The sequence below is a fragment of the Microcaecilia unicolor genome, chromosome 4, assembly GCF_901765095.1.
Source record: "Microcaecilia unicolor chromosome 4, aMicUni1.1, whole genome shotgun sequence".
Taxonomy (NCBI): Eukaryota; Metazoa; Chordata; class Amphibia; order Gymnophiona; family Siphonopidae; genus Microcaecilia; species Microcaecilia unicolor.
The window spans coordinates 240,489,277-240,512,680 of record NC_044034.1 but is presented as its reverse complement, the minus strand read 5'-3'; the positions used below and the strand labels follow the sequence as shown (position 1 = coordinate 240,512,680).

General features: G+C 41.8%; 1 protein-coding gene across 1 annotated transcript in view; it reads left to right on the top strand.

The window, feature by feature from the left end:
• The window catches only part of FARP1 (FERM, ARH/RhoGEF and pleckstrin domain protein 1), a 424,664-nt gene that overhangs the window by 381,108 nt on the left and 20,152 nt on the right, over positions 1-23,404 (top strand). The window contains 2 exon segments of the mRNA XM_030201356.1: positions 339-451; positions 12,112-12,275. Of these exon segments, the coding sequence (XP_030057216.1) occupies positions 339-451; positions 12,112-12,275 (277 nt within the window).

Here is a 23,404-nt window from a genome sequence, read left to right as displayed (position 1 = left end):
TTCATGTTTTCCATAGAGAACATGGAAACAGAAGTTTTCTGTTCATAGTAAAAGGCAAGGAACATTTAGCTAAGTGTTTTTGGAAATAGATGTTAAGGAGAATAGTGGTACTGTATCCTTTTGATCTAATCAGTTTTACTTATGCTATAGTACAAGCAACAAAGATTAGAATTAATGAACTTATAGACTATAATATCTTGTTGCCATACTATTATCTTTGGTGTTCCAGATTAGTTCTAAATTAATGTTTAAAGATGAAAAGATGTAGTTAGATATGTATGGTTTTGCAGAATTGCAGTATCAGCTCAGAGCAATGGAAATATTTTTTCTGTTACTAGTTCTCATGCTGAGATGGAAAAGTGGATTGAGGACATACAGATGGCAATCACTCTGGCAGAGAAAAGCAATGGGCCTGATCCAGAATTACTGGGCAGTAGCCCTCCCGACAACAGTAAGTATAGCACAAATACCAAGTTCATTCTAGTGCTGGCTTTAAGCAGAATGTATATGCTTAGAAATCACACATCCTTTTTAAACTGTTAATAGAGAATCTAGAGTAACTACTCTTTAAGATTCTTTGATTTTTAAGTCAATCTCTGGTTCGAAATATGAGGGTTTAATTGAGTTATTGACTTTTCCATTTGTAGAGAGGACCTTGCGTTTCTGTCAATCTCTGAAAGTGGCTTTTTTTTTTTTTTAAAGAGTTTTAGGCTCAAATCAAATCTTAGAAACTTCTTTCCTGTCTACTGGTGTTAGATTATGGAATAAACTTCCCTTGGAATTGAGATCTGTGCCATCTTATCGGAGATTGTTGAAAACGTATTTGTTTGAACAATAAGCTCATTTTCTATTTTATATATACTTTTAAATTTATTTTTTGTTTTTATTTAATTATCTCCTAGTTTTCGGAGTTATCTTAAAAATGTAAACCGCTTTGAATCCTTTTGGAAAGATAGCGTATAGAAAACTTTGATAGTATAGTATAGCACTCTTATGCAGCAGAGACCCAAATTTTGTTTAAACTTGGCAGTTTAGTATTTAGGATATTATATGGAGTTACTCCTGGATGTATGTTTGATATGTGGACCCACACATGTGAGGCTGCATCTTATAAGACACTTCAATTTGCTAACATTTACTGGAAATTATTTACTGGAAATTATTTTAAACAGTGTTCCCTAAAATTGTGGGCATGCTAAATGTTAGAGATGCCCATAGGAATGCATTGGTGTCTGTAACGTTTAGCGCACCCACAATTTTAGCGTGCGCCAAAAACGTGAGCGCCTTAGCAAAAGACCCTCTGTGTTGTAGTATTATAGAATACACCCAATCTACACTTAAGTGCAGTTATTTAGGCCTGGTTTTGGGTGGCCTAAATGGATGCACCTAAATTTTAGGAGTAAGAACAGCACATGCGTATATTTTATAACCTAACTTTTAGCCTTCTGTCTGACCTTTCCACCTATGCACAAACAGGAAGTTGCGTCAGACAGAAGACCCCGATGTCAGCACAAACAGCAAGCTGTGAATTGCTGATGGCTGACGGCAACCCCTATGATGAATGTGGGGGGAGGGGGAGGGAGGGATGCCATTGGGTATTAGCGAAAGAGCAAAAGGGAGAGAAGACTGACCACTGGAGAGGGAGAAGTCATGGGAAGTGATGTCACTTCCTGAGCCCAAAGAAATGGCGCAAATTAAGCCTTGGATGAGGGTTTCAACATATCATCAACAATGACACCTAGATTCTTTTCCTGGGTGGTGACTCCTAATGTGGAACCTTGCATCATGTAACTATGGTTTGGGTTCCTCTTTCCCACATGCATCACTTTGCACTTGCTCATATTAAAAGTCGACTGCCATTTGAATACCCAGTCTCCCAGTTTCATAAGGTCCTCTTGCAATTTTTCACAATCCTCTTGCGATTTGTGTCATCAGCAAATTTAATTACCTCACTAGCTATTCCCATCTTTAGATCATTTATAAAAGCAGTGGTCCCGGACAGACCCCTGGGGAACCCCACGATCTACCCTTCTCCATTGAGAATACTGACCATTTAAACCTACTCTCTGTTTTGTATCTTTTAACCAGTTTTTTTTTTTTTTTTCCAATTCTTTTTTTTTTTATTGGTAAAGCTTTATCTTATATTACAAAAAGAAAAAACAGATACTAAAACAACATTACATATCATGCTTGATTTACTTGTCTAACATCTGAAACTATCCCTATACCTTCCCGTCCCACCCTCCCCCTCCACCCTCCCCCCCTCCCGTATCATGGTGGTGCTCCTTGCTGTTCTTTAAATTGTTCATAGGACTGCCATAATTTGCCAAAGGGTCCCATTCTTCCTCTTCTGATAGCTGTCAGTTTGGCCATTTGATACAGAAAGTCCACTCTCTGCAGTACTTTTTGCATATCCGGCGACTGTTGTTTTTTCCAATTTCTTGCTATAGCAATTTTTGCCGCGACCAGATATTGTGTCGCCAGCTTATGCTGTACCCCCGTCGTTGAGCCCGGTTTGATATGGAGCAAACAATTTTCGGGCTTGCATGGGAAGGGTTGCTGAATCACTTTAGAAATTGTTGAGATAACTGTCTTCCAGTATTCCATTATTCTGGGACATTCCCACCAGATGTGCATAAATGTTCCCTTCTCTCCACAATTTCGCCAACAGTCTGCCGATACCTCTGGATATATACGATGCAATCTTTCTGGCATATAATACCACCAGTAATATATCTTATATCCATTCTCGATTGCACTCTGAGCCAAAGATGGTTTAAAGAGATACCTATATCCTCTCTTCCAGCAGTCTTTAGTTATTGTAGTTTGCAATGCTGTTTCCCATCTATTCACATATATTGTTTGGGGGTCAGTATGACTTAACAAAGCTAGATATAGACGCGATATGCTCCCTCTGCCCCCGCCCTTCTCTAATGCAATTTCTAAAGATGTTTTTCCCAGTTCCAACTCCTCTCGTGCCTTGCTAAGGATATAATTACGGATACAACAGTAATAGACTTGATCTCTGGCTTGCAGCCCGTATTCCTCCTGCAATATTGGAAATTCTACCACTTTGTCCTCATCCCATAATTGACCTAAAGTGTAGAGCCCTGCACGTGCCCAATGTTTATAACTAATTTCTGACCCTCCAAGCGGAAACCCAGGGGCCCTACCTATTCCTGTCTTGTGAAAGTATTTTCTTTCCGGAAACCATTTCCTCCTAATTTGATGCCATGTGGTTAGAATGTGCCTAATTCCTATGGGTACCCTTCTACCAAAATTCCCAAGCTCCTTTTCCGTTGACCATAGAATGTCTCCTATTTCTCTCATTCCCATCCATGCTCTTTCCCAGTGCAGCCATTTCTTGGTAACCGCCGGGTGCCAATCGGCTAAAATTCTTAATTGGGCAGCCTGATAGTATAATAGGAAATTAGGCACTCCCATCCCTCCTCTCTCTTTTGGTTGGTACATAATACTGCGTTTCACCCTCGGTGGTCTCTTCCGCCATATAAAAGCAAACAGTTTTCTGTTTAAGTGCTTGAAAAAGCTTTGTGGGATAGGGATGGGTAATGCCATAAAAAGATATAGGATCTTTGGTAGAATAATCATTTTTATCGCATTAATGCGCCCCGTCCAGGATATATTTAAACCTTCCCATCTATCCAGTTCACCAAATAGTTCTTTCACTTTCTGAGGATAATTGGCCTCATACAATTCCTCCAACTTAGGAGTTACCTGTATTCCGAGATACCGTATAGACTTATTGGCCCATATAAAGGGGAGCTCAGCTTTAAGCCGTACTACCTCCTGCTTCGGTACTGTGAGATTTAGAATCTCTGTTTTATTAATATTTACCTTAAAGCCCGATTGTGCCCCATATTGTTTCATTATCTCTATAGCCTGCTTTATGGAAGTATCTGGGCTTGTCAGCGTCAACAGGATGTCGTCTGCAAATAACATTAGTTTATGTTCCCTTTTCCCACGCATTATCCCCTTAACTCCTTCCTCCCTTCTGATAGTGCATGCTAATGGCTCCATTGTTAGTGCGAACAGCAATGGTGACACTGCACATCCTTGTCTAGTACCTCTCTTAAGATGTATTGGCTCAGAATAGGACCCATTTACTTTCAAAATCGCCAGGGGAGCCTGATATAAGATCTGCAGCCATTTTAGAAACCTCCCCCCCACTCCAATCTTCTCAAGTGTCGCAAAGAGAAAAGGCCATTCTACTCGGTCGAACGCCTTTTCCGCGTCCACCGAGAGAACAACTGCCGGTACCTGTTCATCCCCGACCTGCTGAATGAGATGTTGTAAGCACCTAGTATTGTCATATGCCTGACGCCCTGCAATAAATCCCACTTGATCCTCATGTACCAGTCTGGGCATCATCACCTGTAGTCTGCTGGCTAGTATTTTTGTAAATATTTTATAATCTACATTTAGTAGGGAGATAGGTCTATATGACCCACATTCTTGTGGGTCCTTCCCCGGCTTAAGCAGAAGAGTTATTGCCGCCAGCCGCCATGTATAGGGCAACTCTTGTGTCTGATCATACGCCAGAAACAGTCTCCACAAAAGTGGGGCCAACAGGGATGCATATAGCTTATAAAATCTTGCAGGATACCCATCAGGCCCTGGAGCCTTGGCATGTGGTAAATTTTTAATTGCTTCCTTTATCTCTTCTATTCCTATTGGCTCCGATAAGCGCTCTCTTTCTCCCTGTGTCAATTGTGGTAGCTCTACCCCCTGTAGATATGTAGTTATCTCCCCAGCTGTAGCGTCCACTTCTGATTTATAGAGACTTGTGTAAAAATTATGGAATGTCTCTTGTATATCCCCTGTTTCTGTGACTGCCTGGCCTTGTTGTGTTTTAATACTATGAATATGGTTTCGTGTCATCTGCTTTTTCAGCTTGTTTGCTAGCAATCTACTTGCTTTATCCCCCAGCTCATATTGCTCCTGTTGGACTTGTTGCAATTGACTCGCCATTTCTGCCAACTGCAGCTCATTAAGCTGCATTTTATATTTATGAAGTTCATTCTGGAGATTTATATCTTCAGGTTTCGCCTTATGTTGCTGCTCTAGCTGGGCTATCCCCTTTCTAAGTTCTCTCTCTTTGGCTGCTTTTTGTTTAGTTAAATGAGCTGCCCTCTCAATACCACCTTTAACCCCTCCCAAAGGCTCTCTGGGCGGACTTCTGCCACGTCATTAAACTCAATGTACTCTTTTATGTATTGTTCCACCTTTCCCACAGTCTCTGGGTCATGTAATAGAGCTTCATCCAGCCTCCAGTACTTTCTACCTCCCTCTGACTTTCCACTCCCAATAGTCAGCTGGACTGGAGCATGGTCAGACCATATACGAATGCCTATTGATATTTTTTTTATAGCTCTGGTCACCAGCCCATCCCCAAGCCAGAGATCAATCCTTGAGTATGAATTATGCGGTGCTGAATAGTATGTATAGTCTTTTTCCTGCATGTGTGACACCCTCCATAAGTCTATTAGACCCCATCTATGCATAAAACTGGAGATCTTTTCTCTATCTTTTCTAGCATATCCCGCCTCCCCTTTTGAATTATCCATCATCGGGTTCAGGGTCAGATTGAAATCCCCACCCAATAATAATTGGCCTTGCATGTTTTCTTGTATCACTGTTTCAAGTTCTTCTATAAATTTACCTTGCCCTTCATTGGGTGCATACACTGTCATAAATGTATATTGAGTATTATACAGTGAGGCTATCACCATAAGATATCTGCCTCCCTTATCTTCTACTGTTTTAATAATGCGCCATGGCAGTTTATCTGAGAAAGCCACCAACACTCCTCCCTTTTTATGATGTTGCCTGTTCGCAGCGTGGTACATTACTGGATATCTTTTGTAAGCTAACATTTTCTCATGACATTTTTTTACATGCGTTTCTTGCAGCATAATTATATCACCTTTCATTTTTAACAGTTCCGTATATATGCGCTTACGCTTAATGGGCGAATTGAGGCCCTTAACATTCCATGTCACACATTGAAACATGTTATACATTTCTTTCCCCTATAAACTAGCCTAGTCAGCAACCACCAGATACTCCCCTCTAGACCCCCCCCCCTTCCCTCCCCCCCTTCCCCCCCTTTCACACAAAGGGCATGACCCATTCTCCTTTGGGCCCATGCCTCTAGTTGAGAGGAGTGACGTCATCTCCCGTCTCACAGCTCGCTCTAGTGACTTCTCCTTCCCCTCCTATTGATATAGTTCTTTGCCAACCTGTTCCAGTGATCGATCATCCAGTCATTCTGTTGTCCATCTCATTTTCCCGTTCGTGAATGCACTTGCTTGCCCGATAGTTGTCGTCGGAGGCGCCCTCGGCCTTGTGATACCCTTTGCCATTTAGGTTTTGGAGGGCAGACTACCGCTCCTTGCCCCTCTTGTGGCGGATCCTCTGCCGTCTCCCTTCGTTTCAGATACTCCTGCGCTTCCTCAATTGATGCCACTCTCCTTTGCTTTCCCTCTTGGAAAAAGGTTAGGGCAAATGGGTACTGCCATTTATATGATATTCCTTCATCTCTCAGCTGTGCAGTCAACGGACGGAGTTCTCCCCTTCGTTTAAGGGTTAATGCTGATATGTCCTGGTATAATTCAATCGGGTAGCTCTCCCAAGTTATAGGGGCCGCCCCTCTTGCCTTCTTCATCACTGCTTCTTTCACTGTGAATTTTGTAAAGCATGCCACTATATCTTTCGGCTGGTTTTGTCTTCGTACACCCAATGCCCTATGGGCACGTTCAATGCTTATGGTTGTTTTATCATAGCATTCAGATTCATTAGATAATAATTGCGCTGCAATGGATCTCACCACCTCTTCACAATTGTTAAATTCAGGTACCTCAGGTACCCCCCGAATTCTTATATTGGAGCGTCTGCTTCTATTCTCTAGGTCCTCCACTTTGTCTATGAGGTATCTAGCTTCATTTTTCCGCTCTTCCAATTGTTGCTCCATAGCTTTTATCGCTTCTCCCTGCTCCTCTTGCTCATTCTCCACCTCCAGGACTCGATTTCCTAGCTCAGTTATTTCCCCTCTCAGCTCCGCGCTCAGTTGGGCAAAGTCCCTTCGCACTTCTTTGAGGTCCGTTTTAATCTCTTGAAACCATGAGCAGAGCTTCGCCCATATTTCTGGTTCTACCTCCATTCTTTCATTTGAAGGCTCTTCGCGTGCTCGCTCTGCGTTTTCATGTTCTTCCCTCGTGCTGCGGGCGCCATTTTGTTCCGTTCTCCCTTTCTGTTGCTGATATGAGAACGCTGCTAGGTCCGGCAGTTTTGCCTTCGCTTGCGACATCATTTGATTTCGTTCTTATTCTCCAGTCAGTCGCTATGCTTTTCAGCCGATTGGAGGGGTAAGGATCGCTACTTAAATGCTTTTTTTAGTGCTGATCAGCGGGAGCTTCGTTCTCACTGCTCCATTCAGTCGCGTGACGTCACTTCCTTTTAACCAGTTTTTAATCCACAATAGGACATTGCCTCCTATCCCATGACTTTCTAATTTCCTCAGGAGTCTTTCATGAGTTACTTTGTCAAATGCCTTTTAAAAATCCAGATGCACAATATCGAGCATCTCACCTTTATGCACATGCTTATTCAACCCTTCAAAGAAATATAGTAGATTGATGAGGCAAGATTTCCCATGACTAAATCCATGTTGGCTTTGTCTCATTAATCTGTGCTTATGGATATGCTCCGTAATTTTGTTTCTTATAATAGTCTCTACCGTTTTGCCTTGCACCGACATCAGGCTCACTGGTCTATAATATTCAGGATCATCTCTGGAACCCTTGTAAAAAATTGGCGTTACATTGGCCACCCTCCGATCTTCCAGTACCATGCATAATTTTAAAGATAAATCATATTACTAAAAATAGCTCTGCAAGTTCATTTTTCAATTCTATCAGTACTCTGGGATGTATACCATCCAGTCCAGGCGATTTGCTACTCTTCAATTTGTCAAATTGCTCCATTACATCTTCCATGTTTACAGAGATTTGTTTCAGTTTCTCTGACTCATCAGCATTGAATGACAGTATCTCTCCCAAATCTTCCTCGGTGAAGACCGAAGCAAAAAATTCATTTAATCTCTCCGCTATGATTGCCCCTTTTATCCTTCAGTCATGTAGTGGTCCAACTGATTCTTTTGCCAGCTTCTTGCTTGTAAAACACCTAAAAAAAGATGTTATTCTGTGTTTTTGCCACCAGCGCAATTTTCTTTTCAAAGTCTCTCTTTGCCTTCCTTATCAGAGCTTTTCATTGACTTGCCATTTCTTATGATGTTTCCTATTACATTGTCGACTCCTTCCATTTTCTGAAGGATTTTTTAAAACTCTAGTAGCTTCCTTCATCTCAATTTTTAACCACGCCAGTTGTCATTTGCCCTTCCTTCCTCCTTTTTTAATACATGGAATATGTCTGGTCTGGGCTGTCAGGATGGTGTTTTTGAACAGCATCCATGCCTAATGTAAAATTTTGACCTTTGCAGCTGCTCTCAGTTTTTTTTTTTTTTTTTTTTTACCGTTCTTCTCATTTTATCATAGTCTCCTTTCTGAAAGTTAAATGCTAATATATTGGATTCCCTGTGTGTACTTACTCCAGAGCTGATGTCAAATTTGATCATATTATGATCACTGTTCTCAAGCGGCCCCAGCACCATTACCTCCTGCACCAGATCATGCGCTCCACTAAGGACTACATCTAGAAATTTTCCCTTCTTGTTGGTTTGTGAACCAACTGCTCCATAAAGCAGTCGTTGATTTCATCAAGGAATTTTACCTTCCTAGCATGCCCTGATTTTACATTTACCTAGTCAGTATCGGGGTAATTGAAATCACCAATTATTATTTTGTTGCCCAGTTTGTTAGCCTCCCTAATTTCTGATAACATTTCTACATCAGTCTGTTCATCCTGGCCAGGTGGACGGTAGTACACTCCTATCACTATCCTTTTCCTGTTTACACATGAAATTTCTATCCATAGGGATCCTAAGATGTGTGTGTGTATGTATGTGTGTGTGTGTATATATATATATATATATATATATACACACACACACACACACACATACATACTTTGTTGAAGAGTACAGTAGAGTTTGAAGTTTTCAATAGTTTTGTATTTATATGTGAGGGGAACAAGTTTTTGTATTGTATTCCCATTTATTTGTTATTGTGTTATACAAACTGCCATACCTAATAGGAAGAGCCCTGTGGCTCAGGATATAACAGTTTGTCCTGCAGTGCAGGTCATCCCACAAAACTGATTTGCTGAGACCCATGGAGTGAGGGAAGATAACTGCCACTCAGGGTCAGTGCTACGGAGGTGCAAACAGAGCAGTTGCCCTGGGTCCCTATGCTGCAGGGGGTCCCCAAACCTGCCTAATCCTAAAAGAAATACAACCTGCTGATGGACTTTAGAACCTCATTTTAAATTTCTTCCTTGGGCCCAGTATATTTAACACTGTCTCTGCTGCCACTAGTGAGGCCACCAACCAGCATGATGGAAGCATCCTTCCAGCCCTTGAAAGAGTGAAGGTCCCTGAGCCACCTGGACATGCTGTCTGGGGAAAGAGCAGCAGTGACCACTGAAGGGAGAAAAACAGGGGAAGGACAAAAATAAGTACAATATATAGAAACCCATCTATATATACAAATAAAAGTTATTTAGAAAATAAGATCTAAAAATACAGAAGTAGCAAAAATAAGGTGGTGCAAAGGAGTAAACAAACGGGGCAACAGACTGAGAAACAGGGAATCTAGGATTCAAATCCCCTCTCTCCTACTGTGACTGTGATTAAGTTCCTTCACCTTCCATTGCCTAAGGTACAAACTTAGGATTAAATTTACTGATGCGTGTCAATGTGATTTAATGTGTTATTTTATGCAAGCCCATTTTTGTCAGTGGGCCTTTAACATGAATTAATTTGCATTTAATGTTCCTTAATGGGACGTTAATTGCATTAAGACACATTAAATGCAAATTAATGCATGTCAATACATCAATACAGGTTAGTAAATCTAATGCTTAGACAGTGCACTCTCTGGAGCAGGAAAATACTTACTTGAGCAATGAATTTGGACAGGTAAGTAAATAAATCTAGAATCCAAATCCCTAAAATAGGATTCAACAAAAGTACTTCTCTATCTGGGAGAATCAGCAACAGCAGCACCATTGACAACTTGAAGTTCTCTCTTCTGGCCACTAGGGGAGAAATTCTGTAAGGAGGACACCAATGTTTAGGTGCCAAGAACAATGCATAAATGAGCAGAATACTATTATATATGTGTGTATGTGTCCCCATACATGCACAAATGCCAATATTCCGGCTACTGCTTGTGCTTTTCTATAACATACCGTATTTCTTCAGTTCTAAGACGCACCCCACTCCCTTTGCATACAAGGGGGGGAAATGCTCAATTCTAAAACGCCCTCAGATCTAAGATGCACCCTCATCTTACACATGGCAGCATGAGTCTGGATGCGGGGAATGTACCATGCAGTTCTGTTTCCCCCGCCAACCCAACAGGTATGATATCAGTTGGGGGGGCAGTGGCATAACTAGGTGGGGCGCCAGGGGAGCAGCTGCTCCCCCCCCCAAACGGAGTTCTGCCGGCGCCTATTTATTTTCGTCCTGTTGCACAGAAAATGTGCGCTGGCGCCAGCAGAAGTCTCTCACTTCCCCTACGCTGTCAACCTGGCTCTTCCTGGCTCCACTTCTGGGGGGGGGCATGTTCCCAGGGCCCCTGGTGGCTATGTGCAGAGAATTTTGGACCTCGATTCTAAAATGCCATCAAACGTAAGCTGCACCTACTTTCCACGGACATCAAAACTGGCAAGAAAGTTCATCTTAGAATCAAGGAAATACGGTAGTTCTAAATGCGATGACATGTAGTATGAAGGTGGGCATGTGCATAATTTATTGAGTACTGTAATTTACATGTTTTGGGGTTTGTTTGTTTTTAAAGTAATCTAGCGCTAAGCATTTATATCAGCTCTATGGCTGGTGTAAGTGGTCACATCTAAAATATAAACGTGTATTTGTCTTGCTACTCTAGTATTCTGTAAAGGAAGGTAGGTGTCTACTTTCCTGTATAGAATAGACTCCATATAGGCCCCACTTTATAGAATTACCCTCTAAGGGCCAGATTCTATATATGGTACCTAAAAAATCCACGCAGAAAACATTTCCGCCTAGGCATATTCTATAAGCGGCGCCTAGATTTAGGCATGGTATATAGAATACTCTTAGTTGATATCCAAGTGCCTAAAACTGTGCATCTCCATTTACACCAACAAAAAGTGGTGTTAATCCTGGGGGCACAGAGGGCAATATTCTATAACTACGTGTGTACATTTCGGAATGCCCACAAAATGCCCATTACCATGCCCTTTTTTGCCTGTGTGCATTAGAAGTTAAGTGCGCTGTGTTACAGAATATGTTTAACGAGCTGTGCACATAAATTCTAACTATTGCCAATTAGTGCTTATCATTGCTCATTAAGTGCTGTTATCGACGCTAATTAGCTTGTTAAGCCAATTAAGTTATGTGCGTTGTTATAGAATATGCCTGGATTTCAGCACGGATCTCTATGCACAATATATAGAATCCAGGGGTCAATGTCAGCAGCATATGAACAATGTGTCCTGAGTGAAAAAATCTAAGTTTCTGCTTCCTTTTTTTTTTTAATTCTCTGCCACAGCTATGCAAATTGGCTCACTTTCCCACAGGTGGGAATCTAACTGGATAAGAGGGAGAAAGCCAGTCAGCCTGCCGCTCAGTATAACTACCCCTACCCCTCAGTATAACTATAACTATCCCTACCCCAAGGAAGAAGGAGCGGATGTTTTCAGTGATTTCAGCAGACAATTTAATTAAATTCTGCAATGGGGTTAATTTGGTCCTTTGTTGCAACGTAATAGTTTTACTGGTTCTAAATAAATTATGGAAACTCAAAATAAAACTAACTCAGCTGACCTTTAATTTTCCAGTCACCAAATTGCACTCTCGGTTGTTCCCACTGTAACATTATAATACAGCAGAGTAAAAAAAAAACCCGTTTTTTTCTCTGCTTTTCATAGAGTCTCCTGACGAAACCATGGTAGACCAGGAATCAGAAGAGGATCTCAGTGCGTCACGCAACTCGCTGGAACGGCAGTCTCCTCACCGTGGCAACACTACGGTGCACGTCTGCTGGCACAGAAATACTAGCGTGTCAATGCTCGACTTCAGTATTGCTGTGGAGGTATCTGCTTAGGAGGCTCCCAGTTAACACAGAGCTGTACCTGACTGGGCAGAGAGCATCTCTTCCAATGTCGTCTTTCTGTAGTCAACACTGCTTTCTCTGGAAGTTAAGCTGATATATTCCACAGCCAAGTGCTTACTGTATGTTCTTTTCTTATGTTTGAATAATGGCAACAGAATCATAGTCCCCTTTGTGTGTACCATATAATATTTATGGGTGCCTTTGTTACATGCTGGAGGGAAAACTTAAAGAATATCTTTAAAAAGAGACATTTTACTTTGTGTGATTTGTTCCCATATGCGCACTTAAGAAGTGCACGCTGCATGGTGGAGGAAAATTTCACACATTTTTAGTTAAAGGTGCTAAAGTCTTTGCTCCTGTCAGGTGCAGTCATGTGTCTCACATTTTCTTTGCAGTGCTGATGTATGTGCTTCACTTCAGGCCATCTTTCTGTAGACTCAATCATCATGCATCTAAAACGCAGTGCCTTCGCTGTCTCTTCCTTTGCACTTAATTTCTCCTTCACGCTCAGCATAATAAAAATTTGTAATGTCTCTGTTTTTGCTCAGGAGCTAAACCAATTTCAGAGGTGCAGTAGAGAGTACAGACCACACACAAGGGCGATATACAAAATGCAGGCAGAATCTGCTGTTACCTGAGTACATTTTCTAAAATGCTGAACAGGTCCTTTCAGGTCTAAATGAGATTCTGACTTAAGACTTATGCAGAGATGTAGTACATGAGGTTTTTTGAGGTCACACAGGTAACTTTTTTTTATTTATTTATTGCTTTTTAAGAAAATAAAAGAAATTTGAGTGGCTACAAAGAGGGATCCTATTAAAACAGTCTGGGCATGCAAATGATAGACGATTACCTCTGGATTCTATACAGCACAACCTAAATTGCGTGTGCAGATCCGGTCGTATTTTGGATTTGTGCACACAATTTAATTAAGCAAATCAGCACTGATGCCACTTAACAAGCAATTATTGACACTAATTGACATTAATTAGAATTTACGTGTAAACTCGCTAGGTGTATTCTGTAAAGTGGAATGTGCAAATTCTAATATGTGCAAATTCTAATGCTCGCTGCCAAAAGGGAGCATGACTATGGGCATGGAATAGGTGGGCCGTGGTGTTCCAAAAATCTACCTGCACGGTTATAGAATACACCTGCGCTGCGCCTACCTTAGGTGCCGGTGTAAATGGACGCTCCTAGAGTTAGGCGCAGACATTGCCACTAGGCATATTCTAGAAACCGTGCCTAAATCTAGGCGCTGTGTACAGAATACACATAGGCGGAAATATTTTCAGTGCCGATTTTTCAGGAACTATATATAGAATCTAGTCCTTAACTACTTAGAAATGTAGCATTTATATTACTTTTCTATATCACCACTAGGCGTAGTAGTCTTCTCTAGAGATATCATTATAAGTAGTCCTTGCATACACTTGATTTTTTTATTTTTTAAAGAAATTTGGGCATGGGTAAGAATGGTCAATAAATTGGTTTAGCTTCTTTCTAAAATGCATGTTTTTTCTTGAGTGTCCCACGGCTATTGCTTTAATTTTGAGATAATGCGCGTCTTACATTGTACAAATGAATATTTGCTTGGTGAAGCAGAGCCAAGCTGTGATATGTTGTTATTAACACTTACTCCACATTATCTTGCTGTCCTTGATTACCCTCTGATTGCCAATGAAGGTTCTGTATATTTAACTCCACATTATCCTGCTTGTCTTGATTACCCTCCAATCCGCAACGAAGGTTCTGTACACTTATGCTGCTCTCCTTGATTACTCTCCGATAGCCAAAGAAGGTGATGTTCATATCCGAACTCAGCATATCTTTTTCTCCGCTTTTGTTATTAGGTGATTTTAACCTTCCCTCCTCTGGAGCCTCATTAGACTTTCTTTCTTCAGTGGTTTCTGTTGGTCACACTCAACACGTGGATTTCCCTACACATACTCGGGGTATTACCTTTGACTTGGTTTTCTCTCACAATTTCTGTCTTCTCTCGCCTTTTAATTTTTCCTGTACTTCAGTTCCATAGTCAGATCATGTTTTCCTTTCTTTTCAAATTCCATATTCTCTTTCTTCTAAATCTCCTACCACTACTTTTTTTTCCCTACCATAAGGATAGGTGATAAAGAAATTGCTAATATGAATGCTGGTGTTCTTAATCTTGCACCACCTTCTTCATCTTTACCCCTTTCAAAGCATATTGAAGCTTTTCAGAATTCTATTGTCAATATTCTCAATAGTGCAGCTCCTGTTACGGACCCTACTATCAACTCTCAATGGCGTTCTTCGCTGTGGTATCATTCTGGCCTTCGCACACTTAAATAGCAGCTCTGAAGCGAGGAAAGAAAGTAGTGGGTTCTACCAGATTGAGGTTCAAAGCCAAATACAAGAAATACCAGTTAGCTATTCGTGCTGCTAAAAATGATTATTACACCCAAGCCGTAAAACACGCTAATAATAAACCCCCCAAAATTATTTCATTTATTAAATAACATTTCCCCTTCCCACTTGCCTTCCCCTCCTCTTTCAGAATATTTTCCTTCATAAAATTCTTTGGCATTAACCTGGGAAAGGAAAATGACTAATTTCAAGTGAACTTTTAGGGGCTCATTTTCAAATGAGAAAAACCTTTAAAAAGTGGCATAAAGCCGCATTTGAATGTTTTGCTTGCCAAAATGTTCAAATCGCTATTTTCAAAACTTGTGTTGCAGACATTTATCTATGCAGTTTGTTTGCAGTGCATCCAATCAAAAGGGGCTTGTTGGGGGCGGGATTAGGGTGTTCCTAACACTTGATTGTTTTTCTGCCATAATGGAACAAAACCAAAACTTTCAGGACTACAGCTAAGATGTCTTGAGTAAGACCTGCTTTAATAAAGACTAAGCCACAGAAAGTGCCCTAAATGACCAGATGACCACTGGAAGAATAAAGGAATGACCCCCTTATTCCCCCAGTGGCCACTGACCCCCACCCCTCTCACCCCACAAAGATATGAAATAAACAGTACATACCAGCCTCTATGACAGCTTCAGATGTTATGGTCTGTCCTAAAACAGCAAGCAGGTCCTTGGAGTAGCCTAGTGGTCGGTGCAGTGCACTGTAGAGAGGGGATCCAGGCCCATAATCCACTCTTACATTTGTGGTGGAAAGTGTCAGCCCCCCAAAACCCACCAAAAACCTATTGTGCCCACATATATTTATTTATTTATTTATTTATTTATTTATTGCATTTGTATCCCACATTTTCCCACCTATTTGCAGGCTCAATGTTGCTTACAGAGACCTGTTATGGCATCGCCATTTCAGGGTGCAAAATACAATTGGTGTTACAAAGGTATCAAGGATGTCAAGACGTTCTAATCAATCAGTTATAGTAGGAAGAGAGTCAGAATAAGGGAGGAGTGGTAGTGTGTGGTAGATGCTTAAGGATTCTCATTGTAGGCTTTGTTGAAGAGATATGTTTTCAAGGATTTGCGAAAGTTAGTTAGTTCGTTAATAATCCTTATGTGGTTTGGTAGTGCATTCCAGAATTGTGTGCCCATGTAGGAAAAGCTGGACGCATGTGTTAGTCTGTATTTTAGTCCTTTGCAGCTGGGGAAGTGTAGATTAAGAAAAGTGCGGGCAGATCTTTTAGCATTTCTAGGTGGGAGGTTCACGAGGTCTGTCATATATGATGGGGCGTCTCCGTAGATGATTTTATGAACTATCGTGCAGATCTTGAATGCGATGTGTTCTTTAAGTGGAAGCCAATGTAGTCTCTCTCTTAGGGGTTTTGCTCTTTCGTATTTTGCTTTTCCAAATATGAGTCTGGCTGTAGTATTTTGTGCGGTTTGAAGTTTCTTGATGATCTGTTCTTTGCAGCCAGCGTAAAGTGCATTGCAGTAGTCCAGGTGACTTAGTACCATTGACTGTACCAGGATTTGAAAAATGGTTCTTGGGAAGAAGGGTTTTACTCTCTTGAGTTTCCACATGGAATGGAACATTTTCTTTGTTGTATTCTACACATGGTTTTCAAGTGTGAGATTTCGATCAATGGTGACTCCAAGAATTTTCAGGGTGTTTGAGACGGGAAGGGAAAAGTTTGGGGTGGTTATGGTGGAGAATTTACTTGTGTTGTGTTTTGAGGTGAGTATAAGACATTGTGTTTTTTCTGCGTTACGTTTTAGCTGGAATGCATCCGCCCAGGAGTGCAGGATTTGGAAGCTTTGGTTGATATCGTTGATGATTTCCTTCAGGTCGTGTGTGAACGGAATGTAGATCGTGACATCATCTGCATATATGTATGGATTGAGGTTTTGGCTGTCTAGTAGCTTGGCTAGTGGTGTCATCATTAGGTTAAAGAGGGTTGGTGATAGGGGGGGATCCTTAGGGAACTCCACATTCTGGTGACACCTGAAGACATAAGGGGTATTGTAATGGTGTATAGTTGGGTGCAGTAGGTTTTTGGAAGGTTTTGGGGAGGGAGTCACTATACAATATAAGAGGGTATTGGTAATAGGTGTACCAGGGAGCATTTATGTTCAGTGTCTCCTAGGGTGCTCCACTGCTCTGCTGGGATGTCTGTGTAGCCAGTCTACTAAGAATTCTGGATGGCCCTACATCCAACTGGCTTGATTTTGTGCGTTTTTCACTTGAACTTTTTTTTTTTTTTTTCAAAAATGGATCAAAAATATAAATGTACAGAGCACAGAAACATCTAGCAAGTGGCCATTAAAAAAAAATAGATGTTTTGCTTTTCGAAAAGCGCTATATTCACCACTTGGATTCTGGACATTTTTTAGCAAAATGTCCAAAGTCGGACTTAGACATCATATTGAAAATGCCTCTCTTATTTTCTAACCTCTTCTAGACCAGATCTCAAGGTTTCTCTACCTCGCCAAATGACCCTTGGCCAGCTCACCTTGGGGCACTTTTACAAAGGCACGTAAGGGCCTGCATGCATCCACTGTGCACCAAATCAGCATTACCACCTGGCTACCACGTGCCCCGGGTGATAATTCTGACACATGGTGGAAAATATTTTCTGATTCTACCATGTGGCATTTACATGGCAGTGGACATGCGCTGCATGCCTATCACTTGGGTAGTGCATGAGACCTTACCACTAAGTCAATGGGTGGCAGTAAGGTCTCAGGCCGAAAATGGACACACTCTGGTTTTTATTTTGCTGCATGTCCAATTTCCGGCCCCTTAGAAAAAGGTCCCTTTTCCAGGATGTGGTAAAAACTGGCTCGGCACACACCCAAAAGATGTGCTCACACTGCCTCAGGCCACTTTTTGCCACGGCGTAGTAAAAGGGCCCCCTAGTTAAGTGGTTTCATTTATCCTTTCTGCCTTTTCTTGTGACTTTTATCTCACATAGAGGCTCACTTTCAAAGCACATAGACTTACAAGGTTACATAGGTTACTATCCAGCTTATAATTGAAAAAGAAAAACGCCTATATTGCGACCCAAATCGGGAGATAGACGTTTATCTCACAAAAATGAATAAAGCGGTATAATCGAAAGCCGAATTTGGACGTTTTCAACTGCACTCCGTCGCGGATGCGGACAAAGTAGATGGGGGCGTGTCAAAGGCGTGGTGAAGGCGGAACTGGGGCGTGGTTATCGGCCGATCAGAGATAGGCGCCTTTCGCCGATAATGGAAAAAAAAATATGCGTTTTTAGCGAGAATTTAGGGCACTTTTCCTGGACCCTGTTTTTCCACGAATAGGGCCCCAAAAAGTGCCCTAAATGACCAGATGACCACTGGAGGGAGTCGGGGATGACCTCCCCTGACTCCCCCAGTGGTCACAAACCCCCTCCCACCACAAAAATATGCCGTTTCACAACTTTTTATGTTCACCCTCAAATGTCATACCCACCTCCCTGGCAGCAGTATGCAGGTCACTGGAGCAGTTATTAGGGGGTGCAGTGGACATCAGGCAGGTAGACCCAGGCCCATCCCCCCCCCCCACCTGTTACACTTGTGCTGGTAAATGGGAGCCCTCCACACCGCCCCCCAAACCCACTGTACCCACATGTAGGTGCCCCCCTTCACCCCTTAGGGCTATAGTAATGGTGTAGACTTGTTGGTGGTGGGTTTTGAGGGGGATTTGGGGGGCTCAACACACAAGGGAAGGGTGCTATGCACCTGGGAGCTCTTTTACCTTTTTTTTTTTTTTTTAAGTGCCCCCTAGGGTGCCCGGTTGGTGTCCTGGCATGTGAGGGGGACCAGTGCACTACGACTCCTGGCCCCTCCCACGAACAAATGCCTTGGATTTATTTGTTTTTGAGCTGGGCGCTTTCATTTTCCATTATCGCTGAAAAACAAAAATGCCCAGCTCACAAATTGTCGAATAAAACATGGACGTCTATTTTTTCCCAAAATACGGTTCGGTCCGCCCCTTCACGGACCCGTTCTTGGAGATAAACGCCCATGGAGATAGATGTTTTCGTTCGATTATGCCCCTCCACGAGGCATATTTTCAAAGCACTTAGACTTACGAAGTTACATAGATTTCTATGTAACTTTGTAAGTTTAAGTGCTTTGGAAATGAGCCCTTATGTAACTTTGTAAATCTGTGTGCTTTGAAAATGAGCACCATAGTCAATAATATGGCATTTTCCCTGAGCTATGGAAGCAATGGTAACTCCTATATAAAAAAAAAATGCAGACACTATTTAGGGGTAAAAGAATTTGGATATACCCTGATATAACAAAGCAAACTCAAGAGAGGAGGAAGTTGTTTCTAATATTGAGACCAGAAGTTATATCTATAGGGGCTTCCTTCTATCTTAATTACCCCTGCAGATGTGTAGTAAAGTATCTGGGACTAAAATACATTTTTCATCAACCAGAACAGCTAAAAGTATTTGTTGATACGAAGAAATTGACTACCCGTTAACCCTTTGAAGATAATTAAGTGTATCAAGATAGGTTTGCATGCTAAGCATATTTCCTCTGTTAAAATTCTTAAATACTTAAGTCTTCTTATTTTGGTAGACCTCCCCCTCCTTTGTTGTGGTCTAAAGAAGACTAAATTGTTTTCCCTTTGAATAATTTTGCCTGATATGGGAAGGAATATTGTTTCTCATATAATATTGTTTTTCTCTGTATTGCCTGTTCAAATGTAACAATTTGTTTAATTTGATTAAAATATAAATAAATAAATAAATTAAAAAAAAAAAAAAAACTTCCCTTGATCCTACTATTCCATTAATTACCGTCCCATTTCCAATTTGCCCCCTCTTCTCTGTAAGCTTTTACAAAATGTAGTTTTAACTCATCTTATGTCACTCTCAGACAAGATTCTTGCTCTTCATTCTAGGCAGGCTGGTTTTAGGAAGTCTCATAATGTTGAAACCTTGCTCATAGCATTTCAAGATGAAGTACGTGTTTCGCAAGATCAAAAATCTTCTGTTTTAGTTGTTTCTCTAGATCTCGATATGATTGATCACAACTTCTTCACCACCTTTCCTCTGTAGGTATCTTGGGTACAGTACTCTCTTGGTTCACGTCTTATCTTTCTGGTCACTCATTTCAAATTTTTCTGGCACTAAGTTTTCCAAAAAATACCTTTATACTTCCAGGGTTCCTGAATGTTCTACTTTGGCTCTCTTTCTTTTCAACCTTTTCATTTCTCCACTTATTATTTTAATTCAATCATGTGGTTATAGTCCTTACTATTACGCAGATGACATTCAAATTTTATTTGCTTTTCCACTCAACTCTACCAACATTAGCCCTCGTAATATTGTCTTGAACAGGCTTCTAAATGGTTGGAGACTCATAAGTTATCTTTAAACATCACTAAATCAGAGTCTGTAGTTTTTTCTAACCCTTTTTTTTCACCTCCTGTTCTTCAAGGTCATTCTCTTATTTTCATTCTCTTATTTTTAAAGAATACCTTGAGTCATGTTTGGTCATAAATTAACTTTTAAGCAGCATACTAAAGTTCTACAAGCCTCTTTTTTTGCTCTTTAACGTATTCGGTCATATGAACCCTTTCTCCCTGGACTCTGCATTCACTCACTTATCTTGTCTCTGGTTATCACTCATTTACAGTTCTGTAACTCTCTCTTTTCAGGTCTTCCATTAACATTTCTTACAGGACTTCAACTTGTACGGTCCACCGCAGTTAAACTCCTACATAACTCACACAAGTTTGATCATGTGATACCTCTCCTCAGAGCTAAACATTGGTTACCCATCTCTGCATATATTCCAATTTAAACTGGTATATAAAGGTTTACAATCCCCTGCTCTTCATTACATTTTCAATGTAATACAGGCATATCATTCGTCACATACTCTCCACTCCTCTCAGCAAGCATTATTATGTCTTCCTCTTCCCTCTGTTATACATTTGGACATTACTAGAGAGACACCATTTTCATACATAGCACCAGAACTCTGGAACATGTTACCATTGGCGTTAAAAATCTCCTGAAAACCTGGCTTTCTCAACTGGTATTTAATACCTAAGACTATAACTCTTGGAGGCCGATATTCAAAGTGGTTTAAGCGGGCAGGAGCCTCTCCTGCCCGCTTAAATATCTTCTCACAGCCTAACTGGGGATATTCAGCGGCACTTCACCAGACAATGCACTGAATATCCCCTGAGACCGCTCGAACAAAAAGTGGGCAGGTCAGGGGTGGCACAGGGGAGGAGCCCCAGGTTATCGGGTGCCAGCATAACCTCCGACAGCTTGCCTGTCCCAAATTATTTCACTGTATTCAGTGCCGGTGCCTGGACATGGCCCGGCGCTAAATATTGGGGGATAATTTAGCTGTCGACGATCAGTATTTTAAAAAATGCTGACCACCACCAGCTGAATATTGAGGGGGTTTGTCTTTTTCTTCTTTTTAACTTTCCTCCTGGGTTTTACCTCTGACTCCTCTCTAGTGCTCTCTTTTTAACTTTCTCTCCTCTTCTCTTTCCCCTTTACCAGCTCCTCTGTTTCTTCCTGTGTTCTCTCCCTTCCAATGTACCCTGTCACCTCTTTTTCTTCCCTTCTCCTCTATCATTCCTTTCTTCCTTGCTAGGTGCTTTTTAAAGCCATCGCCTTCCTGCTGAATCTTAACAGCACTGACTCCGTTAATTAGTAATTAGCACAGTGGATGCTCCTGGTTGTTCTACTGCAGCAGCTTCTCCCTTATAGGCTGATCTTATAACAGGATGCCTAAGTGAAGAGTCCTGAAAGGCAATTATTTTAAGCCTGTTCTATTAAAGGCAACCTATGTACCTTCAAAATAAAATAAGCACTCAGAACCAGAACAGATAGCATATAAGTGCCAACGGACACAGTTACTTCCGTCCTGAAGCAGACTTGTATGTTGCAACTTCACCCATGCTTTACCCAAACTGTTCTCCCAGCAATACTTAAAATCAGTATGTGTATAAGTACATATTAAGCCTGTTAGCATATGTATTTATTTGTGCATTTACTGTTTGCTAAGTTTATACAAGGTCTTTACACACAGAAAAACCCTTAATAAAATTACCCCTGAAATTCTGATTCTAAAGAGCTGCTAGGTGGTTTCAGCCTTCTTTTTCTTCAGTAAGCACTGCACTCTGGTGGCAGCTGCTCTCTCTTTCTGATGTGTTTCTATGTAGTGTCTTGCTGCCACCAGGCTTTTTGAGAGCCTTATGTGTACTATCACAGTGCTTTCTCCATTCAGAGTGTGGTCACTGTGGCTTGCTCTTGTACTGCAAGAGTTGCTCCTTGTCGTTGAACCACATACATGCAACCCCATCTATGGATTGGGTTTTGATAACAGTATAATTTGTGTGTTTTAAGCAGACTGGCATTTTGATCTGTTTGATTTTCTGGCACTCTTTGATGATGTCATATTTGTGAGACCAGAGCAAGCTGACAAAAAATTTATCAATTCCTCTTCTACATGGCAACTGAGGCTGTGAAGAAAGTGGGAGGAGCTTTCTGAGTAGGGAAATATTAGTGGGTGTGTCCTTGGCTCAGCAATTGGACGGTTTCATGCAAGCCCTCACGGGAAAAATGCAAAAGCCGCGAGTATCGATTTGTTGAACTGTTTTCCTGCAGGGGCCCACTGGTTGTTGTATCTTTCCCTTCGCCAATCCTATTGGTCAAATTTGACCAATAGGATGGCGAAGGAGGTGGGATCTAGCCAGCTTTAAATACTTGGCACTGACCCCGTCCCGAGGCCAACTCCCACACCCGTCCAGACAGTCCCAGCGACTCTCTCACTACGCAAAATGATCATGTTGTTGGCTGGTGGCGCCACGGGTCCTCACTCCCCGCCTCATGATCTGCTGAGCTCTCTGACTATCAGAGAGCAGATCATCAGGGACCCGGCACCAGAGAGGAGAAGAAAGTGTGCAGTAGTGCACACCGGCAGCACATCAGTGCCAGACAGTCTAATTGTGAGTCAGGTTACAGGGCAGGAGGGGGAGGGAGCCGGAGCGGAGGAACAGGGGCCCATCGAGAACTACGTATCATGGGGATTGGGGAATCCCCACTCGGAATGGGGAGGGATCCTGTGCACTACTAGCGTCAGCCTCAGTGTCGCCTTCAGTTGCCATCCTCCCCAAACATGCCTCAGTACTGGTAGTCTATTGGGGCAAGCAGGAAAGATCCTCACTCTTTCCTGCCCGCTGAGCTGCCAGCTGCCACTGATGCTGCTGCTTGCTCCTACCTCTCACTTTGTCTTTAAAATGGCTGCCAACTGAGACTTCAAGCTCTCTCGGCAACCATTTTAAAGACAAAGCGGGAGGCAGGAGCGAGCAGCACATCAGCGGCAGCACAGCTGGCAGGAAGGAGTGGGATCTTTCCTGCCCCACTAGACCACCAGGAAGTTTGGGGAGGGCACCCACCCAGGGCTAGAGATCAAAGAGGTTTTCAATAATATTGAATACAGGAGACGGGACTGGATGTTATATTCGTGATGTTGAAGGCATGTGCATTAGATATGCGCAGGTCCATTTTTTCAGCACCTGCAAAAAAAGCCTTTTTGGGGGGGGCCGAAAATGGACGTGCGGTTTTTAAGCTTTGGTCAGTACTCAGTGTAGCCATTCTTGATGGGTTTTTCTATTTGTTTATTAGCAAAATTCTAGCAAGTAGGAGATTTAAACCAAATAAT